Source organism: Poecilia reticulata, linkage group LG20 (assembly GCF_000633615.1).
Source record: "Poecilia reticulata strain Guanapo linkage group LG20, Guppy_female_1.0+MT, whole genome shotgun sequence".
Taxonomy (NCBI): domain Eukaryota; kingdom Metazoa; phylum Chordata; class Actinopteri; order Cyprinodontiformes; family Poeciliidae; genus Poecilia; species Poecilia reticulata.
In genome coordinates, this window is record NC_024350.1 from 1,892,808 (window position 1) to 1,920,473 (window position 27,666).

General features: G+C 38.3%; 1 protein-coding gene across 2 annotated transcripts in view; it reads right to left on the minus strand.

Annotated features, from left to right (window-relative positions):
* LOC103482325 (partitioning defective 3 homolog) overlaps nucleotides 1–27,666 on the minus strand; it is a 384,595-nt gene that overhangs the window by 240,246 nt on the left and 116,683 nt on the right. For both annotated transcript variants that reach the window (XM_008438421.2, XM_017301982.1), the window contains exons 4-5: nucleotides 16,598–16,782; nucleotides 11,142–11,279 (exon numbers count right to left, since the gene is read on the minus strand). In XM_008438421.2, coding sequence (XP_008436643.1) covers nucleotides 11,142–11,279; nucleotides 16,598–16,782 — 323 coding nt within the window. The remainder of the gene's footprint in view (nucleotides 1–11,141; nucleotides 11,280–16,597; nucleotides 16,783–27,666) is intronic.

The window sequence follows — 27,666 nt, forward strand, 5'->3', positions numbered from 1 at the left end:
TGAAATTATGATGCATAGAATCACATATCTAAGTCTAAACTATGTTACAGAGTAAACTCAATAAAAACATGCTTTATCTGTGGCATTGTTCATTAAAATGGCACATTACCGATGTATTAAAATTAAATAYGATCAGTTCACTTAATGATATTAGTGATTAGGCAATGCATTCAGCAAGTACTTTTACTTTTAATACTTAAGTATTTTTAAAAGCCAGTACTTTTTTACTTTTACTAAAGTAGAATGTTAATGTGGTCCTTTGACTTTTACTTAAGTACATTTTTGTCTGTGTATTTGTACTATTACTTAAGTAATTTTTTTGAGTACTTTCTCCACCACTGTAACTCACCAATATAAAGGCGTTGATTTTATGACAAACCAGTGACAATGATGCCTGCAGCACAGCACAATATCAAATTTGAGTGCTGTCATTGTCTTAGAGGGAGCAAATATGAATAAATTTGACATTAAACATAATGTAAGTTGAAAGTGTTACATCATTTTCATCCTCCTTTTTAGCATTTGCTTTTGCTGGCAGGCTCAATCGACAAAGATAATGCAGTATTTTAATCCACAGTAGAGAAGGCCAAATTGTTTCGATATTGGTATTGGTATTGGTATCGGTTATCAACCAAATGAGTTTCAATATATCAGCATATCAGATATCAACCAAAAATCCAATATCGTACATCCCTACTTTGTATTCCCCTCAATAGCTCTGAAATAAAAATTTATTTCCCCCCCAGGTTTCTATAAAACTCTCACTACTACAAAATAACCGTTTGACAGAGATGGACGGGTGGACTACTCTTCTGTTTCTATGCGCCCCAGAAAGTGGATGTTTATTGTTGGCCAGGGCCTTATTATGTTCACTCTGCAACTTAAAAGCCTTGGCTTGCAAATGGGGCCAATAAAACAGTGAGAAAAGTCTGTTGTGACAATGGAACTCATTATGTTAGAGTGGACTCATTTGGCTCTCGGCACAGTGCTGGTCCCACATGTCTGTCATGTGACAAATTGGGCATTATCAATCACAGAATACCGCCCTCTTCATCACTTTCTAGTATTAAAGAAGGTGTATTTTCGTCATTTAACATGTGAAGATGCATTGCGTGCATAAAGATTTACGCATAACCTACATGTAGATTTTTATCCGAGTTAGTCAGACGTTGGGGTCGGTAAATGGATTGAAACCTGTCATTCACAAAGAACTAAAAGAAGCTCATCATGTCAATTCATCTTGAGGATGAGCATGCAGCTTCCTTTCCCATCTTTGTTCAATGCTGCCCATGCAGGTTCGGCTCCAGGCTGGCGGCCTCGTTCTATTCCCAGAAGTCATTATTGTCTTCAACTAAGGTGCCCCTGCACCCTGTGATTTGTGGGTAATGAGCTGGCTCCCCCCTGCCCGTGTTCAATTATTCTCATTGAGAAAGTGATTTCTCACTCCACAGAGCAAAACGGAGATGGCAAACGCATGATCTCTAAACAAGAGTCAGGAATTAACATGTTCGGAGCCAGCGCTGGAGAGAGGTGTAGTCACCCAGACGATGCAAATGATGTCGCTGATGTAGACAAAGGTTAGACGGATAGAACAATAGAGTAATGTCGATATCTCGAGCTGGAAGGTTGGAAAGTTCAGAAACGTTGCATTCTACATAGTTATTAGTGGAGCTTTGGGAGAGGTTTTTAAAATAATTGAAGACTTGGTATTTCCTCAGAATACCAAGAATACCTCTTATGTAGGCACATAAGAGTAGCGCCAACAGTACTGTGATGGGATGGCACAACAGAAAAACACAAATTAAAATTTATATTTAAAGGGGCTGTATTATGTATTTTCCAGGTATATTGTGGCATTTAATAGCACAGTAAAGTACCTTCAGTTTTTATAAAATGCTGTTTACGTCAAATATGATTTAAATGTGGCTTTGTAATTTCACATTTTTAAATTGGGTCTCTGTTTCTTTAAAAATTCCTGCTCGTTCTGAAACTCTGCCTTTAGAAAGTTATCGCTCCTCTATTAACCCTTTTTGTTTGTTTTTTTCCCAGCATTGCACTGAGAAGTAGCTCCTATAATGAGCTCAGCAGATGAGCAGTTCCACCAGGTGTTTGCTAATTGTTGCTGGCTAGTCTGAAGGAGCTACGGGAGCTCAGAAGGTTGGAAACTGCTTCTCAAAGGAGGCACGAGGTCCACCCAGGCATTTTGCACAGCTTCATGGTTGTCATGGAGATTTAAGGATTTCTCAAACATGCATGAAAGAATCAAGCAACTCTCCAGGCATAATTTTGATGAGGGAATAACATTATAACATGATGAAAAACTCAAAAAGTTGACTTTATATAATACTGCCCCTTTAATGCTCAATAGCAACTTGAACTAAACATACTTCAAAGCCAGTATGATTGATGGACAGATGCTACAAATGATGCTAACTTTAAATGCTCAAGAAAACAGCGACATTTGTAAGACCTTGACAACGCCTTGACAACGCCTTGCTTTCTATCCGTTCTACCTCAAAGTCAATAAAACACTTCCATACTTACATACACATTTCCACAATTTGATGGTATGATGGTATTACCATTATCTTGTACATGCTATCCAAATAAACTTGGCTTGCCTAGTTGGCTTTAGAAGAAAAACAAAGTTGCCTTTTCCTCAATAAATTACATTTATAAAGTGTGTTTGACATTTACTCAGGTTATTTTTTAATATCAAAATCAATCTGATCATCTGAAACACTTAAGAATCAAACAAAATACTAAAGAAAACAGTAAAGGAGCAAATCGTTTTTTCAGTTTAAAGTCAGTAAGGATGCAAGTCAAACAGGATTTAACTGCTAGATGAAAGAGAATTGTCGCTTCAACATGTTTACAATCCAAGAATTTGACCATGAAAACTGTATACTGTATACTGCACAAAACTCAATCTTCTGAATGATTGTCATTAGGCATATGATAGTCTTTTTTTTTTAAAAAGGACTAAGAAGGCAAGCTTAGAAAAACTAAAAGATCATCTGACTGCACTGCTATACGTTATAACAGCTACTTAAGGTTTTTGCTGCCCACGGTCTTGCATGCAGTGACTGAATGGAGTCATGAAGGTAGAGGTGCACACTTTCTCCACCAGGTAGCAGTATAGAGGGGCTGTAACAGACAAACAGAGACTTGCAGGTGTGCACCTCTTTTCTTATGGGGGAACAAATACTCCCAACTCGTGTCTCCATGCTCAGCCGCCCTGCCACCGCCTGCAGCTCGCCTCAGGGCCTACAGACTGTGTGGGCTTTGCCAAAAAAACAAGAGCGAGGAAAAGACTGAGTTCACTCACAAACAACAGCAATTACACATTAAATACTTACATCCTCATGCTAAAAGGTCTTTCAGGCAGTTTTTTTTTATTTTTTTATTTAAAATCCCATCACTTTAACATTAGTATTTTATTTGGGTGTTTGACATTAAAGATTAATTAAAACTTATATTTAGGAGGCAGAAATTGAGTATTTTGTTGTTATTGCTGAGAAACAATAAGTATCATTCATCTGCCTGACGAAACTGATTTTAGCTCTTCTGCGTGGCTGAACCTTACAAAAAGGATGCAGAAACTGGCTCGATTATTGAAAATATTGACAAAATATTTACAATATATCAACTGAAGGGACTCGTCTGTTTTGGGGCTCTTGTCTCGGTGTTTAAGTCAGGCTGCTTATCGCTGTGGGTTCCCTGTAAAACCCGTCAGATGAGACATCTCATTAAACCACAAAGCGAGGGATGCTCTCCGACAGTCGGAGGCTTGATCAAAGTTGTGTAATCACATCTTTGATCAAGCCTCTCCAACATGTTTTGACACTGTTATGCAACTTTTATTTTTGGTGTCTCTGGATGGTTTTGATTTTATGTGGGGTTTTTTTTTGTTTTTTTTTAATGAGAATTATCACTTGAAACAATTTTGAGAAGCTATAACCTAACAAGCAAAGTGCATTTCGGAAGTTTTGATACCCGTTGAACTTTTTCACCTTTTGTCGTCTAACAAACTTAAACTTTATTGGAGTTTTTATGGATTTTATGTGACAAATGATCCAAAGAAAAAAAAAGTGCACAATAGGAAGGTTGAAGGAAAAAGACTATTTCCAAGGATGGCATCAGTTGCAATCAGCCACATTTGCTTTAATACCACTGAAAAAAAAAGAGAGAATATGGAACAACTGCAAACCCATCGAGACATGACCCCACCACTTGAAATTTACTTGTAGTAAAAATGGAGAGGCTGCAGTTAAAGGTCAGTCTCCATCAAGACGAATATGGACAAAAAGTTTGGTTTTTAATTTTCACTTTGCTTTTAATGTTTTGCATTTAATTGATTGATTTATTTCCACTTTAAAATTACGCACTACTTTGGGTCGGTCCGTCACATGAAGTCCCACCAGAATACATTGTAGCATACAGAAAACGTACAGCAGCCGCATTAAATTAGAAAAGTAATTTGACAAGTTGCAAATGTAGAATTAAACCAGACTTGATCTGAAAAGTCTATAATGAGAAACAAAGTGTCTTATTTTGAAACTTTTTCCCACCTTCTCAGAAGCTACTACAAGGATAAGCTTCACAAACACGACTCAAACATGTTCTCTCTGATTTGTGTGCATTAGCCGTTGATTGGTTTAGACCCCGCTGACGGACAGCTGGTGTCAGTCCAGACAGTGGTGCGGCTCATGATAATGGCCTCCGGTTCCTCATCAAGGCCGCAAAACAACACAGCGGAGAGCCACTCAACCAGATCAGAATGTGGGTGCGTGAGGGAGTGTGTGTATATGTTGAGCGGGAAGGCCCATTAACATTCATCAGTGGGATAATAGACCAGCATTAGCGTCAGCTGTTTATATGAAAAATAACTCATAAGGCCTTGGTGTATATGGGCTGGTAAAGCATGCTCTGCTCCACGCCACATTTGGCAGGAGATGTGTGTGTGCGTGTGTGTGTGTGTGTGTGTGTGTGTGTGCACTAGGGTGAAGAGGGATTTCGGAGGTGGAGTTTATGAAATCTCCGAAGGCACCATCTGACACTGAAATGAATTTATTGATTGGCTAGCTAAACAAAAGACAATTGCCAGATTTAACCACAGGCTGGATGGCCTTGTGTTTAGTGTGTGTTACCAAGGCGTCTACACAAGAAAGAGGACAAAATACTAAAAAAAAAAGAACTGAAACATGATCTGGGATTTAAAGTAAAGCCCCAAACTCAAACAATTTCTTGTAACACTGTTTTTTTTTTTTTTGTTATTCCTTTAATGTTTCTGTAAGGATTAACATCTTTTTCAAGCGAGATCTGACAAAGAAGCGAAGCTTTTGCACCCTTCAGGATACAAATTTGATATTAACATTGAAATACATAAAACAAGATGGAGTTAATGTGATGCATGTTCAAGGGACAAGTTTCAGAGTACCAGTGGCCCTATTCAATGAAAGAAGCCTTTAGAAGTGCTCCCAAAATACAAAGTTTTCTGAAGATGATTACACAAAAAGGTGCAAAGTTAAATGTTATAAGGTGTTGATAAAGTTCTCAGGTTAGAGGGTAGTTTACCCAGCAACCTTTGTAAATATATTTTTGTCTTCTTTGGTTTAGAAAATCAGATTTTCAAAAGCACATAAACATTCATTCTCAGTTTTGTTATACAAGTCAAAAGAGAGTGATTGACAGAATCTAAACAGGAAAGTTCACAGGAAGCAGTGAAAGGCCATCATAGTCAAGAACATTCAAAAATACAGCCTGAAAACGCTTTCCTTAATTTGTAAAGTAAAACGTCTTCTGATTAAACAACTAAAGATCTGCCATATCTTCAGCTTTTTTAACTAAAAGTTTAAAAATGAACACTGAAAAAAAGCTACTATACCCTCTAGAGAAGAAACACCAACAGACATAGGAATGATCTCTGGAAAAAACACAGGGACCTAAAACTGCACCGTGGGGAGATAATTTTAAAATCTTTAGTTAAGATGTTACCGTCAACTAACTAAAGTTTATCCTTGAATCTAGGAACTTTCTTAAGCTCTTTTTTAGTATTTCTACTCAATCTTTTCAGTCACAAATGCCTAGTTTCCACGATAACACATTTTGCTGGACGATAAATTGTCCCAGACCTTATTGTGATGCACAATAACATTGTAGTTTTCAGACCATTTTCAAGTAATATAACTGTAATAGTGGTATAAAAATTCAAGAGCACATTCTCAATTATCAATAAGCTTTAAATTCTAATGAACATTTAAATACTGAAACTGGAAGACATTTGAAATATCCAAAACAAATAAAGAAAACAGAAACAACAAATAACATTCAGTTTTAGGTAAAAAAAAAAAAAAAAAAAACACACAAAAAAAACAGAAAAACAAATCAAGCAAATGAAAATTATTCAGTTTTTTTTAATATATCATGCGATTAATTGATTTATTGTTTATTGTGACAGGCCTACCCACAGACAAGTTGTTTTCCAGACAATAGCTATCCAACTACAAGATTTGATTAAAAAGACCTAAAACAACACAGAGTAAAGAAAATAGAAGAACAGTAGCTGTTGGAACATGGCACAAAGCCCACCTGTAGATAAACATATTCGGTGCCAATTGTTTCACTGGAAAAAACAAAATAAGTTCAACACTCTCTCTTTGTTTTCTGGGGGTTTTTTTTGCCTCCTTTTTCTTGCTATTTTTACTTGTGAAGCATAATGAAAAACCAGAAGAGACACATAATCCACCACAAACAAAGACCTGCTAATTGGGGTGTTTTTCTCCCCCTTCCCCTCCCCTTAAAACCTTGATATATACGAATGCGTATCAGTGTTCGTGCGTGTGTAGACTCATTATCTCTGCCAGTTCTGTAGCACAGATCGCAGTTCTTTTTAATTAACCCATGGAGTGTATATTTATCTCACAATCTCATGCCGCTGTGCCGTGTGCCAGTCAGACAGACAAAGGAGGCAAAATATCAAACTCGTCACGCGCGCGGAGAGAAGGCAGCCATCACGACTTAGCTGCAGCGAGTGGAAATAGACGCCACTTACAAATATCCACTTTCACCTCTAATGAGCAGATTTGTGTTTAGTGACTCATCTGAGTCACGCAGCTGTCGGATTACAAACAGCCAGCAAAAAAAAAAAAAAAGAAAGAAAGAATTAGCCACCGTGTGGAAGCCTGCACTCAAGCTGTGGCATTCCTGCTGTTATTCATTAAACATTTACATAACTCAGCTGGTATAACCTTTACTCTGAAATAATAATCTCCAATATTTATAAGTACATATTTGTCGAGGTGTTTTAAGCCAAGACCTTAATCTTGGATTAGTTTGTTTTTAAATTTAAGGGGGAAAAATGCATGGTTTTTTTAAAGTTTGTATGGGAATTAATACCATTGTAGTTCATACAATCTTTTTTTTTATTATTCAGGGCCTGACAACTTTTTCCATTTTTTTTTTTAAATGAGTAGTAGGAGTAGTGAGCCTTGTCCTTGTTTGAGTAGTTAGTTTTCTTTGTTCACTGAACCCGTTTCAGCACTTTTTCTGTACAGTATCACAAAAGGCTTTTTGCTGGGAAAAAATGACTTTATAAATGATTATAATTAAGTGAGTAACTTCTGGCAGCTGCTTATCGTTTACCATGGTAACGTAGAAGAGGTGTTAATCTTATCCATCTTATAGACGAAATATGAAAAAAGCTAATCTAAAGATATACCAATCAGCTTTGTAGACACTTTCTGATCTTTGTCAAAGTTTGAACTGCATTTTCCTCGCAACTAATATTATTAACAGCATTCACCTTTATTTTTACAGCCATACTGTTGACGGATTTTATGTGACAGAGGAGTTTGTAAAGCAAAGAGAAATAAGTCCTTAGTGGACGTTTTAAAACTGACACTAAATTCTGACAGTAGCATTTGTCAGTCAGTGAAGTTAAAAATCATAACTTGAGCAGAGATCTTGGTGTGCATCTACTAATGAAAGCACACTCTTACTGAAGCTGTGATATTTAAAAAAGACTGCAGACATTTTTGAATCCAGCAGGCTCCTTAAGAGACAGAAACTGAAACCCCAGAGAGAGAAACAGAGCAACTTTTCTGAAATATGTTTGTTCCCTGTTAAAAGTGACAACCTGAATAAACACATTTACATGCCTCTGTAGAAAATAGTTTCCTTCTAAACAGCTTTGTACACCTTTTGCACTTCCTGTGACTTCACTTTAAGCACCTCACCGGAACTGAAAATTACTTATTTTGAGTCCTTTGACGTAGTGTTGCATTTAGTGCGTTCATGCACGAGGGGGGTAAAAATTTTGAGTTTAGAAAATTCTATTCTAAAATGTAGAAATTTTATTTTGTGGTTTCCTTGCCTTCAAACAGCAAATTCAATCAGTGGGATACATTTATTTTGAAAAAAAAACAACAACAAAAAACAAACAAAGTCTGTATACAAAATCTTTAGCTTTTAACTAAATTTGCATCGTCACCATAGCTCGGTCTCTTAAACACAAAGGTAACAATCCTGAAATGCCACAGGAAAAATAAATATATTCTGTTTTTTATTTCATATATCAATCAAACATTTTTCACTTTGACTGTCTTAAGTTCTTCAACTGATTCTACAATCACTCATCTTCCCATATCCTTTCCTTGACTTTTCTTGACTTTTCTTAATCTTTCTATACAAGAAGTCAGAGCAGGTAGCCAATAATGAAGAGTAAGAGCCTGACACACGAACTGGGGGGAAATCTTCTTCTCATCAAGCTCAGCACTTTAACACTTCCCAAGGTCATTCCAGCGCTCCCTGCTGAGAGCCTCTGTCACTTTTAATAACTTTTAAAGGCAGCATATTTTCTCTCCTTTGACAGATTGAGGAGTAGAGGGACCAGTCATGGGCTGACTCAATCATAACGCGTCAACAGAGCGAGGACGTGCGAAAGGAGGAGACCAGCCTGCGATCGCTAACACTTTACACTGTTTACTCCATGAAATGTATCGCCACATGGAACAGAAGTGGGAAGTCTGTCAGTCACTGGCTGTTTCAAGTTGGTCAGTGAGCTGACATCGCAACTAGATCTCACAACTGTAACAGTCACTCACTGTCAAAATATCTGAGTTTTACTTCCCGTTTCATGAGCCTGTTAAAATTTAGACTGACATTAGGTACACAAATATGAAAAATATACAGTTAAAGGGGAGGTATCATGGCCACAGAGTGCCATTTTATAGCACAGTCCATTTAGAAAATTTTATATATATCAAATATGACCCAAAAGAAATTTGACTTTGACTTTGAAATTGTCAAAGTCAAATTTGACAATTTGACTTTGACAGTGGGTGTAAATCAGTGTTTACAGTCACTGATGTAAATAGTGGCCGTTGACATCAGCCACTGTGTAAACGGTGGCTGATTACCGTTTACACAGTAATCAGCCACTGTGTAAAAGGACTCTGTCTCTTTAAGGAACTCTGACTCTTTCTGACACTTCACCTTCAAGAAATAATCACAACATGGCTCCTCTATTAACCCTTTAACAACATTTTTGCCAGTGTTACACTGAGAAGTAGCTTGTGTAATTAGCTCAGTAGATTTGCAGTTCCACCAGATGTTTGCTAATTGCTACTGGCTAGTCTGAAGTTGCTGAGTGGGAGAGTCCACCAAGCGGTTGCCCCAGGAGATTCAAGGATTTTTCAAACAAGCATGAAAGAATTAAGGCAACATTCCAGGTACATTTTTGACAAGGGAATAAAGTTATAACATGATGTAGAGGTCAAAAAGTCACATTTAACATAATACAGTCCCTTCAAATTACATGTTTTTCATTTTTTTATGCATAGTTTTATTTTTTATTTTTGCTAGATAATGCCCAAAGTATGAACAGAGAGGCGTAGAGGGTTATTAATATTTCTCACAGTCTGAAATGCAAAAACAATAACTGGATTTATAAACTTAAAGACATGAAAAAACAAACAAATATAACACCAAAGCCATTTGCTGCATTCAAAAAGCATATGCATCTTCTTTTTCTGCAAATGGTACGGCGGGTCTGGTTGCTGTGTGTCTGTGGTGTGTGTGTCTATAACGAGGGAATGATGTGATATCCCTCCTATTGCATAGCTGAAGCCACAACAACCCCATATGTAGCTCAGGCAGCAAATTGGACAGGAGACCCCAATTATAAAAAGACATGAGGGCAAAGGTCAGAGAACTGCTGGCATGTTTACAATCCTACAGGAAACCTTCAGATATGAAGCAGGCCAGCAATTTCATTCCAATCACGGATTATGTGGATTTACCTTTTTGTCCATTTCAGAATTGATGACCAGACAAGAAAACAGTTATAAAGCAGGACAAAATTATTGCTTTTCTTTACCAAAACAGTTGCAATGTGCAATATTTTATATATTTTTGACATTGAAAACTAATTAATGCGTTCATGATTTTGTGAAATCAAATTTTGTGGATGGATGATTTATCAGTAGTCAGAGTAACTCTTGTGTTTCACAGATAAGAAAGCAGATTTTCCTTTCCCGTCAGCGGATCAGGTGTAAAAATGTAGCGTCAAAGCATTTTCCGCTGTGAGAGTTATTGTTCTTCTGAGAAACATAAAAGGAGCTAAATAAAAGTTTGAAGTTATTCACAGGACTGCAGAGGTCAAAATGGTGCATGACTGAGTTTAATTAGCTGATTGCAGACCCAAAAGTCACTTCATAGCCAAGAATTAGTGACTTGAATTTAAAACTTGATTTTGGCAGCAACTGGCAACCCTTGAAGGTCATTCAGCTGTTTCAGTGTTTATTACCCGGCAGCGCCTCGTACCTTACCCGACCGACAACAGCCCGTTTCAGATCTATGCTTTGTAGTTCAAGTTTTTTTTCTTTGAAAAATTAATCAACTTTATGTCAGATGGTATTTGTTCGTGGTCTTTCTGTTGTACCCCTGAGCCTTGAAATATCACTTACGCTAATAATTTATAGTAATCAGCCACTGTGTAAACGGACTCAAGTAATGAGTTGTAACATGGAGGAGAAACATTTAGCCTAGATCTCATTTTAAAATATTATTTTGACTTATTTGCCAGTGTTTATAGTTGAATACTGGATTGTGTGCTTTTGCTGCTGGTATTAGCATCATACCTGTTCCTGCTGGTCAAGCCATTGGTCAACCATCGGATGGTTGGCGCTAAGGGAAGAACGAAGCATGTCTCTGTGAAACTGAGCAGTCCAGCCACTCGCGTCACGAGGAAGACTCCGATAGGCTTGGGATCCCCTGCCCTGCCAGACAACAAGAAAACGTAGTTATTAATGTGCTTCACTCCATCACTGTGATACAGAGGGAACTTTCGATGAAAAAGGATTTGCTGGTATAACAATAAAAGTTAGGCCCCAACAATCCAATAATGGGGTTGGTATAAATTTCTTGATCTAACTTTGACATCTGTAGCCCCAAAAAAATAAATAAATACACCAAAAACTGTACACTTAAAATAAAGTCAGAGGAGACGCTGCTACAGCAATCACTGGATGTTTTTCTCTTTCACTTTCTCCGACTTTTGCAGATTGGGTAATTTCATCCTCAACTTCTTCTGTTTTCAAAAGGAGTTTTCAGCTGCAGGACGAAACCTCAAATCCATGGATACTTGATATCCCACCAAAAACACTTAGAACTGCCTATCTTAAATAGTTCGTTGCCCTTATATACCTTAATATGCGTTACTATGCTCAGTGGAAACAGTCTTGGCATGAGAGCAATAGCTAATATTTACAGTCCTCCTTATTTGATGATGCCACTTGCCAATATGTGATGTTTGTTGTTTCATAATTGGTGACTGGATGATGTATTTAAACTGCCTGGTTGCTAAAATGTGCTATACAAATACAATTTCATCAATTACTTTCACTTTTTGAGGGTACAGCTAATCAGTACCACAAACAGCTGGGGTTCATTGTATATGTAAATCACGCTGGTTGTTTCTGGTGTGGGCAGCATTTCAGACAATCTCAGAGTTGAGACAAGAATCTCAATGGAACGCAGTTTATTGTTGCTTACAGGTAACATGCTAATCATGCTAATTGCTACCAAAAGATGCAAGGGATAGCTTTAACTGTCATCATCAATATGATTTTGTCTTGTACTAAAGTAAAGTTTTACAGCGAAAATATCCTCACACAATGTGACGTCACCATTATGGTTAACTTCCTACTATAAAGGTTTTGAATGCTGCTGATTATACTGTTTAATTCAGTAAAATGCAATATAACTGAAACATTTATTTCAGTAACTATTGTATAGATTAACTACACACACTGATGTTTTCAAGCCTTTGTTTCTGTTAATTACGATGATTTTCTTCTTATGGTTAAAGAAAACACAACATTTGACATTAGAATATCGCATCAAACCAATTCAGTAACACTTAATTCATAAAAGTTATGTCTAATACGGGAACGTTAGCTGGAGATGGGCACCAGCAACCCTCCCGACCCCACTGAGGGACAAGGGTGCAAGAAAATGGATGGATGGATGTCTAATACCTGCCTACTGGCTGTTGCTTTCAAAAGATACATAACTGTAGTTTTTAAAATATATATATAATTTGCAAGCCGAGCAAAAGCCTTACAAAAACCATAAGACTGAAACCAGCCGCAGATCAAACAGTTGAGAAAAAACACCAGGTGTTGGAAGATGCTTAGTGCTTTTTTGTTGTTTTTTATATTGTGTCTCAAATAGTCAATTTTGTTCATTCAAGTCCCATTTAGATCTGTCCTCTTTTCCCTTGACCTTTACTCACGGCTTTAGGGACTTTTTAATAGGAGTGCCAAATCTAAGCCCCTCCATTACAAGAAAGAAAGAACCTTTTTTCAAATATCTCCTGCCAAGGTAACATCAAACATCGGCAGACATCAGCAGGCCTGAAAAGAATTACATCTTCAGAACATTTTATATTCCAGACATGCAAGCGTTGAATTTGAAATCTCAACAACTGAAGGTTGTAGATAAAACTATCAGCGGGCAGAAGAAAAAAAAAGCAATTAAATATCAAAACCCAAAGCGGACTGAGTTAGTATAAAAGACATTAATTTAAGATTTGATTATTAAAAAATGGACAAATTGTGGATCAAGAGGTTTAGCTATGTGTACCATGTAAGGAACACATAGCAAAAACAAAGGCGTATAACAAAATCGAACAAACTGCTCACGAATGTTATCGTAAAAAATGAGAGGGGAGGAAGCGTGAAAGATGAGGAGGCGCAAAGAGGGCGAGTTCTGCTTAGCATGTCACTAAATGACAGCTAACAATTGTAAATCAAGAAATCAGACTCCTGACCCTTCCGTGCTTTGATAAAAACACGTGTTTTCGGCACAGCTCAATGTGCCGTGAAGGAGCCTGAGGAAGCGATGCAGACAGGACCATAAAACTCGACTGAACATGTGGAGCCTGATAGGGAGACAGCCTTAATAACCATTACGGTCTTTAGTCGCAGAGGAACAACTGACTCCTGTCCACTAACTTTTACAACGTAAAAGGGAAAAAGGGCAGCAGACGCACAATACACGCTTATTCTGGTGTGTTCACTGCACTAGCGGAACAAGTCAGCGTCGGGCAGGGGGGTGGGCCAATTACCGGGCCCCTTACGTGCATCTGCTGCTGGAAACTGTTAAGCGGGGGGGGAAGGACGAAATTGAAACTGTTGACTTTAACATTAAATACACCGTTCTCAACAGGTGAGGGCGCACTTTTTACATCTATTATCAGACATTTAAGCAACGTGAAACCATTCCTCCAGACCCGGGCAGCCACCCCCCCAGCCCCCCTACAGCTCTGCCCCTGGATCACTGCAAAGAAGCATTGTAAAGTGTAGTGAGGTCACTGGGATGTGATGCCTTTACACATCCAGCTGTTGACTGAGAACATCTGTTTGATTCAATAAACTTAACTCAACTGGATGTGGGATGTGACCATTTGGCATTTTGTGAAACAGAAATAATTCCAAACAGCTCAAACACTGTTGTTGTTTTTTTTTGTGTGAGGCATGAATGCAAATGTGTTTTGGCACCGAGAATCACTAATGGAGGTTATTTTCAAAACCTTTATTATACAAACTATTTAGCATATGCTGACTGACAAAAAAAATCCTTTTAGAACAGCAATGATACTGTAGGCTATACACGTAACACTTGATGTATGATAAAAAAGATGATTATACTTAAATCTATCTTTATAGTAAAGGCAGATTTACTATAAAGGTATAATAAACAAATAGGTAAAATCCCCAAATACTTCTAAAAATGCATATAACTGCATACTTTAATACCATAATATATGCAATAATAAGCACAGCGGAAACATGGGTCTACAGCAGAAGTAAACATCTGCAGTCTTGGGGAGCCAATCAGTGCCAAAGAAAATAATTCCCAGTTCTGGATTGGCTGCTTTGCAAAACCCAGCCAGTAACATGTTAAGTAGCATTGCTGCTAGGAATTTCAGCCAGTCAAGTTGCATATTCTTTCCAATATTTGAGATATGTTTAGTTATATGATATTATATAATATTTTAGTTCTATGAAACGAATCTGAAAATAAATGGACTTTGTTATTTATTAATATTTTGCCAATTCATGTATTTAGACAAATTAGCAAATCCAAAAATATGCAGAGAGTCCATTATACATCATTAACATGTTAAGCCAACAAGGTTTTCCAGTCAACTAAAGCTTTTGTTCATTCAACCTATTGTCTTGTATGTTTACTATATAAATACACTGTTGCACACATTGCAAAGCCTAACTGCAAGCAATCTGTTACACAGTTGTTGTACTCATAATACATACTCAAATAACTCTTTCAAAGTCTTGATTTTGTCTCTGGCTCTACATTTTTCCTTGGTCTTGATTTTATCTCTGTCTCTGACATGTTTTTCTCTGTCTGGAGCTGCTTTGAGGGCTCTCTGCATATAATGTACCTGCCATACTACAGAGCCTTCAGCCACCCCAAAGTTTTTCACTTTGAAATTTTAAATGCAGCCACCTGGGACTTGATGTGTTGAGGATGAGAAGAAGAGAGGGATGGGGGAGAAAAAAGAGTGAGAAGCATTTTCCAGTCCGGATACATGGATGTTTTTTTCTGTCTGTACACTGTCAGATTTATGAGACAAATGGAAAGTAGTAAAACTATGTTCAGTACAGGAAACTGTACACAGAATACCGAATGGAGACAATGCTGCTCAAACCAGAGATGACAAGCACCACCTTCCCAAAGTTGAGTTATGCTAGTCACGCATAACTGTTTGTCTATAGAAACAGAGCTGAAAGGAGATTCTGGACTGTTTTTTCACCGCTAGTCTCCAACGGTAAACAAACCCCTCATCAAACGCTGCAGACGTCCCAGGACCGCAACTGAAGATGTGACGCCTCCAGGCTGTTTGCCATGGCTAAGGGCCCCAGGCTAGCTGAACAGGAAACCAAACTGCTAGCCCAGCAGCTAAAGACTCTCGACATGGCACTGCAAGCCTGTTGCTCACTGTTCCCCCACATGGGCAGTAATAATATCTTAGGATGAACATTTTAAGTGTTTTCTGTAATTTTATAATGTGTTTACAACTGTGTCCAAATGGAGCCGGGGTGCATGCTATAGCCAAAGCTAACCACAGAGTTTGGATTGTTTAAACTTCTTCCAGGGAATGTTTCAGGTTTAGCTGATCTTTTATGGGGTATTTTTCCTTTGCTTCGTGCCAGAAAGTTGCATAAAATATCCCCATAAAGCTAAATGCAGCTACGATCTACATATAACTGCTCTGACATTGTGAATGAAAGACCTAATACCCATGTCATCCCAGATATTATACCACCTTCTGATAGCAACAGTGATATCTTTGACAATGAAAATGTCTTTGAATAGGATTAGACCCTGCTTCAAGACACGCCGATCACTTATGAAGTAGCTTTTTCTCAATTCCCAAGTTCTCATTTATTTCCTTTTTGATTGCTAAAATATCTCATTCTCCATCAGAAGTAAAAGCTCTGCCAGGACCTTGGAGAGAAAACCATTTTAAGATGTTAATTAGCTTCACAACCCCTTTGGATCCCACACAGAGGCGATATCTGGGCTTTTTTTTCTCACCTTAGGTTTATTATCAGTCTTAAAAAGCAGCAAAAAGGTGAACGCTAAGAAAAGAAAAAGGTAATGTGTTTAACAACTCCTGCCTTTATGGATAAAAGAGGTGCCACCAGAAGAAGCTCGTCTCAGATAAGGACTGTCTGTGCTACTGCTGGCAGTGTTTCGGTTTCTAACAGTTATTCTTTTGATTTAGGGCGGCAGTAGAGAAAAGGATGGAAATGAGGGAGACTGTGGGGAGACAAGAGAGTTCTGTGAACTTAACTAGCATCACACGTGTCTAATTGAAACAACTTCAGAACATTTGGTGAACTGCAGTTAATAAGGTAGTGGAAATATATAAACCTGAATCAACATGAACTAACAGGTGTCTATTATAAAGCACAGACACAAAGTCTACGTCTTAATACACAGCTACGTTTGACGGCATTCATGTTCGTCTGGGTTCAGCAGTCAATGCTAAACACAACATTGTTACCTGTTGTTCCAGAGTGCTTGAGGCGCCCCGAGGGTTTGGCTTGTTGTTGTACATCTGGAAACCAGCAGTTGTGGACCAGCGAGTCGGGTTCTTTCTTGACGGTTCGTCTTGACCGACCAGAGCCTCACCTGGAGGCAGGTCAGCCAACGAGGGATCGCTGCCTCGACGGACATTCAGCGACATGCCTGGAGCGGGGAAGGCAGAGGGACAAGTAATCAAAATATGACACGATTAAAATCAGAAGGAGTAGCTAGTATGTACGTACACTCTCGCTTTGAAATGTCACAAAATTTTCAAATGCAGCATCATTATATTTATTCATTTCATTATATTTACAACACTTTTTTTTTAAAGATAATCTTTTATGCTCAAAAGTAAATACCATTAAATCATCTTGCACTGATATTCCAACTGCAACGTCTTCTAGGGTAAACCTTCACCAGCTTTGCACATGTAGAGAAAAAAATATTTGCCCATTCTTTGTGAATAGCTCAAAATCAGTCAGACTGGATGGGAACCACACATTTTCCAGTCTTGTCTCAGAATCTCAATCGGATTGTGGTCTGGACTTTGACTGGCCTGTTGGAAGGTCAAGCTTCCCTTTGGCCTCAAGTATTTTTGCAGACCCTAGCTACGTTCTAATTGACCATAAAATTGCGCAAATTGGAGTTACAATAATACATTTTGCTCCATCTGTCTCTTCCTTCAACAGTGACCAATGTCTCCGTCCCTGCTTAAGAAAAGTATTCCCACAGCATGATTACTCTTTCATATTTTTGCTGCATCTCCTAGATGACTTGTGGCAATTTTTAAACTGTTTACTCTGGCTTTCTTTCAGCAGTGGTTGTCTGTTTGCCACTCTGCTTTGAAGCCCAGATTGGTTATGGTTATCCCGTCAAAGGGTTTTCCCTCCTTAGCTGCACATCTCTGCGGCATCTGTACAATCGTAATTGATGTCTTTGCTGCTTATTATCCATGGCTCGCTTGATTTGCAGTCGTGTCATCATTTCCTTGGTCTCCGTGATGCTGTTTGCTCCCTAATGTTCTCCAACAAGCCACAATCCAATTAAGACTTTCAAAAAGCACTGATCTTCAACTTCAAGGTCATAATTTCTCAGCAAACAGGAGGCGAATCAACAGACTAAAAGACGGTCTCGTACATTAATAATGTAAAGAAAGCTGCAGACAAGAAACCGTTTAAAGCTGCATCATTTCTTACAGATTACCGACATTTGCTTCAATGTGCCTGAACAATGGAAATGGAAGTGGTTCAGGTTTTACGTTAGATATGCTATCTACAAACTCATGGAGGACCATAACAATATCCACAAGCTGTGCTATTAAAATACTTATTTAACAAGAAAATGAAAGTATGTGGTTTGTAAATAGGGTGCAATTTTGTTTGCTCCTTATTTAATGTAAATGTTGTTTACAATGTTCTATCTAGTAGCGTGTAGCAGTCGTTTCGTGCCTTGGAATGGTTTCTGAAGCTGATGTTATTTTGAATAGTGTCTGTGGCTACTGTTTATGTCCCACTTTCAATTTGTAATTTTTCATATAACAAGTCAGTCATCTTTGCAGCACATCTGTCAAGTTATCTTTGATGATGTACTTTTGGTAAACATCTGTTTTATTGTTTATTTTATTGTAACTTTTTAGTTCTTTATTCATATCATTGAACTCTGAGTCAGCAGTTCCAACTCTTTGTTGTTAGGGTTTCTAATTTTAAAAAATTACACATTTTCCATAGTTTATTCTAATGTCATTCATTGTTTTTCTGTGGTTTTATTTAACCATTTCAAAATAAACCTTTTGTTTACCTAGAAACTATTATTGTACTTAAATTACTTTTCATAAAGTTTGTAATTCATTATAGTTATGCTGCAGGCACATTTTTATGGCATCTGGAAACATCTCGACTTCTTAGCAACCAGATGACTGTCATTTCCAGAGAGATATTCTCTTTCTCTTTCTTTTTTTTTTTGTCTTTAAGAAATCAATACTTTATTAACTTGCATGTCAAGGCAGGTAGCTGGCAGAGGGCTTCCCACAAATGTCTCTGCGTAAAACCGTGCCACGCGAATCCAAGGGTGGGTTTTAACGAGTGTTTTTCTTGGTTGCGAATGTGTTTAATTTATTTTATATGGTGACCACAGGGGTCTCTAAATACCTTCAGAAATCAGATGAAGAAACCTCAAAAGAAGTCAGCCAGCAGGCAAGTCACTGTGAGCTTACTTTACAGTTTAGGTTGTAGATCTAATAACAGGAAACAAACCTTTTCCCTTTCCAGTAATGACTGGTTCGTGTTAAGACCAGGACTTTCAGCAGGGATGTTTAGTGAATACAAGTGCTGAAACAATGTTGACGTGTTAAAAGCAGGGAAAAATGAGCAGCGCACAGATTTGAGCAGGTTCCATGTTGTGATGCCATCACACCTCTAATATTGCAATTTTTATGGGGTGTTCTTAGTCCAGAGTGGTTAGTATTATCAACAACAGTCCAAGCAAGGAACAATGGGGAAACTACGACATTGTCATTGATGCATGTGGGAAAGCTCCAACAAAGGAACTAGCTTGCGTTATTTCGCCAGAGAACTTGATTCTGATAGCTAGGTGTAAAAGTGCAGAGTGAAGCCGCACAGCTGCAGACCAGCTGATAGACTGAGATCTGCTTGGGGCTATCAGATAAAAGCACACCTGAACCACAGAGTGATGACAAAAAAAGTGGCCTGATCAGCGACATCACTTTTCTTGTTTACGTCACAGGGTGGTTATCTGAGGAACACATGGCATCAAGATGCACTGTGGGAAGGAGGCAAGATGCTGAAGCCACTACGACGCTCTGTATCTTGCCATCTGAGTGGATGTTACTTTTAGACATCACGCTTTTAAAGTATTGCTACAGACCATGTACATCCCGACAGGGAGACAGTATTCCCTAACTGCTGTGGGCTCTTTCAGGAGGAATATCTACCCTGACATAAAGCCAAAAATTGGTCAGGAGTGGTGTGAGGAGCTCAACAAGACGACTGAGGAGTCAATATGGCATCTAATTTCTAGTTATCCCAATCAACTTGAGAGTCTGTTGGGACCTGCTGGGCAAATGAGTCCAATCTATGAAGGCTACAACTTACATTATTTAAAGAATATGGTACCAACATCTTGGTGGCAGATACCACTGAACTTTGTAACTTTCAGGAGTCTGATGGAGTCCATTCCTCAGTGGGTCAGATTGTTGTTTTGGCAGCCAAACAGGGACGTGGTTATAATGCCACGCCTCATTTGTGTTCTCACAAAAGGCTATTGACTTGCTATAGATGAAAAACAATGTATTTCCCAGAACACATCAAAGCTCAGGTACTAGAAGCTTTTTAAAATTATGTAATTTGACAATGTAAATCTTACTTCATTTAATGTCACTGCATCTAGAGGCAAGGAGGCTTATTGTGTGCAAATAATACTCTAAATATGATGATGCTTGTGATCTTTTGTTTCTTAGATTACTTTTATTGATGGCATTTCCGTTTTGTGTTCCATGGCATAGACATGCATTACCTTAAAATCTAAAGAGTTCCATTTGTTGTACATTTACAAGACTTTTCTGTTCAAAAACACAAAGTCTCTAATATTTAGTTATGTGTTTTTGTTATTTATAGCTATAAGAATGTCTTCCAAAAATCTCTGGAGAACCTTACACATAGACGGAGTTATGTGCTACATAAACGTTGACAGAATTTCCATTTATGAAATCCTCCTCTTTAATAAAATTGTGGCACAGTTCTATAGCAGCTTTTTACCCATGATAAATAAAGGAATGTATTGTTGTTGTTTTTTTCCATGTGTTGACTGTAAAGGAGGTCACCACATGAAGACTTCTCTCCCATTTTATCAAACCAATTTTCCTCTTTTTAATTTGTGATGGGATTATCCGTGCAGTCCAAAGGGTTTGGCTGGTCCCACGTTTAATATCCAGCACCGCCACTTCAGAGCGGGCCGGTGATCGATCCAGACTGAAGACGGAATGAGACAGTTGGGGTGGATGGCTAATAAAATGAGGCCCTAATCCAGCCCCTGTAGTGAGGGATTATGGTGGGGCCACAGGGTCATGGACATGTACACAAACTAAAATTTAGCAAAGAGAGGTCGTATTCTCCGGGGACTATTACCTCGCATTGCTTTGTCCTTTATTTAACTTTCACACAGAAGAGAAATTACCTCATAGGAATCACCATGGGGTAAAAGCACTGCCATATATATATATTTATATATATATATATATATACAAACAATCATAAAGCAGCAGGCTGCATATAAATGCCAAATAACTGCTCATTATTTCACAGCTAAAATCACCATGAAATAGCACAACAGAAACCCCAGCAATCTTAAGGTGACTTAGGATGCATTCACACCAACCCTGTTTAGTTTGTTTAAATTTAATTTTAGTTTGCTTGCCTACAAAGTCTGGTTTGTTTGTGGAGGTGTGATGGAGATGGGCTGCCTAAAAACCTAGCTCTCGGTTCAGTTAGAGTGAACTCTGGTGCAGTTCGAATGCATTTATGGAAGTGCAAGTAGAGTGGAAAGCACTCCAAAAGCAGGAAGCAAACTGCAGCGCAGGACATTCTGAGTAAGTACAGCCAAAACAAGCACTCGAGTCTATGGCTAGCAGGAAAAATGGCTAGTGGTCTTTTATCAAAGATGAGAGAAAAAATCCTACAACCGCTAAAATCTGACGCCACTCCATTTTTGTTATCTTGTGAAGACGGAGGTTGTGCTCATGTCTTCTTCAGAGGTTTTCATGTTGTTCCCTTCAGTAGTTCTTGTTGCTGCGCCATCACAGGCAAGGAGGCAAATGGGTTTTTCAATAGTTTGGATCGTTTAACAGTGCCGTGTGGCAGAGAACCACACCAGCTGAAAATGTTGTTTCTTAATTGAACCGATTCTACCGGACTATCAGAGGTGAAAACACCCTAATAACATCAGAAACCTTATTTTAATATTTGCGATGTGATTTTTAGACAACATGATGGAAAAGAAAAAAAAATGTACATCTTCTATTTCATATTTTTCAGGACATTTACAAACAGAGAAACCATGGGTTAGGTAATTAATGCAGTCAGGTCCAAACTTACTCAAAAAGTTTGCTCATGCTAAGCATTAAGGCACCACTGACCAAGCAGACAAAGGCTATATGTGGATATTTTATTTTCTTGTGGCCCCGAAGCCCTTGTGTATTTTGGGCTTTTGCTTTCACATCAGCCTGATTTAAATATGAATGCCAAGTGGCCATGGCTTCATGAAATCTCTAAAAGCTATTTTTTTTTCCCAGGCAACTTTGAACCTCTCAAGCATGGACAAATTCAGTGTCTGAATAAATTATGGTACTGAGCAATTTTAGCTCTCTCTTTAACCACTGACTACATATTGATGTCCTCTGTGCGCATGGGGATTTCCACAGCATACACACTGACCTGAATCATCCACAGCGGGACAAAGAATTTCATTTTTGGATGAGAACATTGGCGTAGTGGGGGTGGTGGGAACCTCAAGTGTTAGAGATAGAGATGAAATATGAGGAAGTCTAAAAAGGAGAACTGGTCATCTAATAATCTGAAAATGGCAACAACAACAACAAAAAGTTCTACTTCTCTAGAATTGCAGCAGTGTAATCTGATGAAACATCAGAAAATGAAACCACAAAACCAACTCTGAATAAATATGAACTGCTGACCTTTGCCATGAGACTGAGATTCAATCTAAATTAAAATAGATGGAAAATGCTTTTAGGCAAAACAGCAGCTAAAACTACTTAGTTTTATTCTTTGTACCACAAAAATACTTTTGGTCCTCAAGGTTACATGCCTTTAAAAACAGAGTCTATATTAAGCAGTCCCCCAGATGTAACCCTGCAGGCTATAAGTATTTATTACAAACACAGAACTGCAATACAGCATCAATTGATACATCTTCCATAAAGACATTTTATCAAAGGTATAACTTAGGAGCAGATCTTTTAAGAAAAACAATATATGCGAACTGAAATCATAAAACCATCACCATTCTGTCTTGGGGGTGGTATTAGCCCAGCTGCACAGTGGTTTTCTGTCAGGCTGAAACTTTGGCAGTTTAATTCTCCTCCCCATTCAGTTTGCCAGAGTGTCCTTGAGCTGCACACTGAACATCCTCAGAGCCTCTGATATACTTGTGCATGCACATGTGAAATTAAAAACGAAATTAAATGAATATATTAGATAGCACTGTGTCATTGAGAAACTCACTAGAACTTAGAAGTAAAAAAAAAGCCCTGTAAAGAATAATAAAAAGAGCTGTTGTTTTTGTACCCAAGGTTTCCCCCCAGGGTATTACAGGCCTGGAGGGCCGCTATGCTTTAAGTGCCCCCCCCGCCCCCTTGTGGTTTTATTTATTTTATTTGGAGGTTTTAAGTCCAAGCCTCCAACTTGGAGGCAATGACTCTTTCCATTTCTCTAAGATGTGTGGTCTAGTTTGCAACCAGTACTTCCTGTTTACAAAGGCCTTGCGTTGCATCAACGTCTGACCAAATAACACTTTGATTGATTTGCTCCAAAACCAGTAGATGGAAAGGTGTACCGTATTTTCCGTAATATAAGGACCACCTAAAAACCTTCAATTTCCTCAAAAGCCAACAGTGCGCCTTATAATCCGGTGCGCCTTATATATCGACCAATATTGAGCCACAACAGGTCTAGCAACTACGGTAAGCAGCCGCCGACTTCATTTTCACACGTAGAAGAAGAAGCGTGCGCTGCATGCTGGGATAGTTGTCAGAACGTTGGTTTGTTAATAAAGTTTGACTGACCTATCTACCTGCCAACTGTCTAGAATCAGGCTGTCTGCATTCTAGACAGGTCATTTAGCACCACGTTCTCCACAAACATGCTGTGCGCGAACGGAGAAGGATGACCATCGTCCGGCCACGCCACGGCCCAGTCGCGGAAGGCTCTCCTCGCCAACCGGAGTCGGACTGTTTAGTTGACATTCACTTTAGTGCAGCTCCATCTAGTGGATGCATAACATAACTCCAACCTCTACTGTAGCGTCTATTCTATGCGCCTTATAATTCGGTGCGCCTTATAGTGCGGAAAATATGGTAATTAATTTTTTTTCCCCCGTTTTGCCACATTTGAAAAGTTTGCTCAAAATTCTGATGATAACTGGATGAAAACGTATCTGGTTGTGTGAAACTCATGGTATTTTCAGTAGAGTACAACAACGTTTCTTTTCTCTGTCTGCAAGGTCCAAAGAGAAAAATCAGTCTCCTTTAACTACAATTCCCTACGCTTCCTGTAAACCAACATTTACAGGAAGCGACGGCTTCAGTGATGTAACAAAATGTCATCTAGGTTGCTATCTGCCTGTGGAAAACCAAAAGGTTCCCACCAGTCTTTCTACAGAATCAGCTAAGAACCAGCTTTTAGCCTCACTCCCTGGTTCAGTAATAAAACTGCCTTGGAGGAATTCTGGTTTGTGAGGACTGAAGCAGGAATGAAGTAGGAAGCAGCTTTGTTCCCACACGACTTCTGAATTCACTATTCAGCTTTCATTCTCAATAAGAAACATAGAGAGAGAAATATTCTTCTCTCTTGACATAAAGACAATACAGACAATCTACTGGAAAGAGAGAGGAAAAGATGTCAGCCTTCCTCATGCCCTCTGAGACAGGATCTCCAGCAGACACTCAAATACTTCAGCAACAATAACACTGAAGTGTGTGCGTGTGTGTGTGTGTGTGTGGGAGAGAGACCGTTTCTCCTAGACAACATGGATCCCAGGAAAAGAAGGAGGCAAAGAGTTCACACCCAGAAGTCAGACCTGACTGATTTAGGTCAATGTCTGCATGTGTGACGATGTGTGTTGCTTTTGCCCAAATAAGAACAACAGCAGTAAAAGCATTCAGGTTAGGTTTTTATTGCTAAATATATGAACCACACTCATTTTCCTGTTTGTGTGTTCTGATCAGATGAACTAAAGCTACAAAATAAAATTAAAAAAAACATTCTAAAACTTGGTATCTGGAACTGATTCACTTCAAAACCTTCAAAGTTTCTTGTCAAGAAAGCAAAAAACCCTCAGGCAAAAACAGAACTACAGTAAGAGAATCTACTTCTTTTTTTTTAATGGTGTTCTATATGCTCCTCTGTTATGATAAGTCTAGCAGTGTACGCTCTAAAAAGGTAGTAAGTCCCACTCAGCCTGCTTTGTGGTTAGGAAATGCAGAAGAAGAAGCAGCACTACCAGTCTGGAGGACCACAACTGCACACAAACATCAAACTTACTATCCTTTTAAATGTAGGAATTAATCCTGGGATCAAAAACAGCTTAAAAAAAAAAAAAAAAAAAAAAAAAAAGCATCAGCTTCTCTCTATTTAGGCTTCCTGAGACGTGAACTCAGCTGAATGTTTGGAGTATAATCTGTTCCAAAAACATGTGGTGCTGTGATTTCAAACCTGCACTTCTCTCCTTGTAGAGAAGTTCAGCTCCACAAAAGTCATAAGTTTGTCATTTTGACTTTCTCAATAACAAACATGTTATTTTACATAAACTTGTCAAAGATATATAGAGACTGCTCTCATAATAAAATCAATAATAAGACTGAAATACCATAAAATATAATATGGTGTTGAAACAGTATTTGATTTTTGTGTGTATTTGGGTTACAAAGGTAAACTTTGGTAAAAATATTTGGGGGGGGATTTGTTTCAATGATACAAATAAAATAAAAATAATGTATAAAATATATGAAAAATAAATATTTTTGGAAACTGTTAGCTTGTGTTGCTGTCGGCGATTCATGGTTAAACAGTAAATCATAATATTTTAATTGCTTTTTTTAAACTATACAGAGTAGTTTTCATTTATACACACACTTATTAATATAAAAAGCTCTGTTTTTATATTAATGAGACAGTATAGGTCTTATTTTATGTTTAACAAGTGTTAGACTTCCAAAAATGGCACATAAACTTATTTACAATGAGAAAACTTTATTTTGAAGGACTTAATGAGGGAGTAAAAATGCCTGTTTTCTACAAATGACTTGGAAATAAATAGTACAAAAGGAAAACTTGAAAAGTTTTTTGTCCCAGTGCGCTGCTGAGACCATTACCAGATTCTCCACTTTTTCAGGGCCAACTGCCATCAACAGTTACTTTTGGCCAACTGCGCCTAAGATGTCATTGATCTAATTGTCACAGTCGCAGCGTGAGGAAAATCTGGAGCTTGACGTGCAAATAAATACAATCGAGTTCCCAGCAGTTATGCAACATCTAAACCATGCAGGTTATTTTTGTTCGCCTTACAGACGTGGAGCAGTTTAACAGCGGATCTGTAGAACGAATTCACAAAAGACTCAAAGTTTTCAATCTGAATCCTTGCTTACCGAATGTTATTTGGTTTGTTGGTTTAAAAGTAACACGAGTGCCAGGACACGAATGTGGAGCTCATGTAGATTTGATATCTGATTGGATGGGGAGCTGAAAGAAAAATATAATTGAAAGTTTTAAATGAAGCACCTTTTTTTCCAAAACTGCAGAACAAATCATTCTAAAAAGGGACTCATAAGCCTACAGCTGAAGAAGCTTTATTATGACAGTTTTCGAAAAAGCCAAACCAAGACACCTAGAAACAGATGTTATTCCTGACATGTAGAGGCTGTTTTAGATATAAATGACCAAGATCAGTCACAGCGTGATTAAAGTACACGAGATTTTCACAGAAATCCAAACCAGGGGACTGTAAAATAGAAACATCATGCGCAAAAGCAATATATCTCAGCCTGTTCCTCTGTATGCTGGCACTTGAATAAAAAATTTAAAAAAAGTATTCTGGGTAAAACCAGACGGGCTGACTTGTGCGTAGGTTACAGTTTTAAAAAAATAATAATACTCCGTTCAAAATAAAGCTCTGAGTGTGCTTAGAGTTTAAGAGAAGTTAGGTCAGGCAAATAAACATTCATAAATCACTTTTACATCATAAACGATCAGGTTTGACTTTACTGAGGCTTTATTGGACTTTAAACATGCAGCGGGTGTTCTGTTCGTGCCAGCATACGTTAGGTTTACGACGTTTACTGCAGTCAGAAGGAAACAGCGGTTGCAGAACAGCAGTCTTACCACTAGAAGCGGTTAAGACTTTTTCTTTTTTTTTGTAGTTTTTTTCAATCTTCTGGGCTACATAACCAGGGGATAAGTAATCATCATACTTTAATACAGTAGGGTAGACAGAACAGTCTGTAAAACACTGCAGTGAAAGATTTTTTGATCCTAAAAGGAAATAACTCTATATGTTCTTCCAAAAAATGTAAACATATTTAATGTCATTTCCTATAGTTTAACCAAGGCTGGTAGGAACACAATGATGATCTAAGGTTCAGAAACAGTCTGGACATTTTTTTTTTCTTTCAGAAAGATATAACTGGCCAGCCTGAACCGAGTTAAGTTATAAATGACCTTTTGACCCAGCCTGAAGAAGAAGAAAAGCAGCCATGCTAGAGCTGTGGCGTGTTGCTCGGCAGTCAAACGCTCCACCGCATCGGTTCCCGAAGCTGCAAATGCTCTCTTGAATGAGACCCTTCAGTTCAGCTGGTCGGAGGTTTGATCTGCGCTTCCTGACCGAATTCCACGTGACAAGGACAACCTGGCCCAGAAGGCTTTAGGAAGTGGGCAGAAAGCTCAACGTAATTATTAAAGCCAACCCGGAGCTCCGGGGTGATTTTCTTCTTTTTCTGGACCGGCTCCGTGTCGGAATGTGAGGCGTATGGACACGGTTATAAATGAAAGAAGATCTGTCCTAATGGAAATGTACGAAGTACAAACCTGATGCCCAAAGTAAAAAGAATGGAAGTTACTGCTCTGCTTTAAAGCTGCGCTGTGTAATTTTTATAATCAATATATTTCATGTTTTTCTGCTACTACTAGCAGCAGAAATACACCGCTCTCGCTCAGAAACAACCAATCGGCGCAAGGAGCAAGGTCTTACCGCAGTTAATCATGCTTGTGTAAGTGCTGCTCACACCCTCCCTCTTGCTCTTTT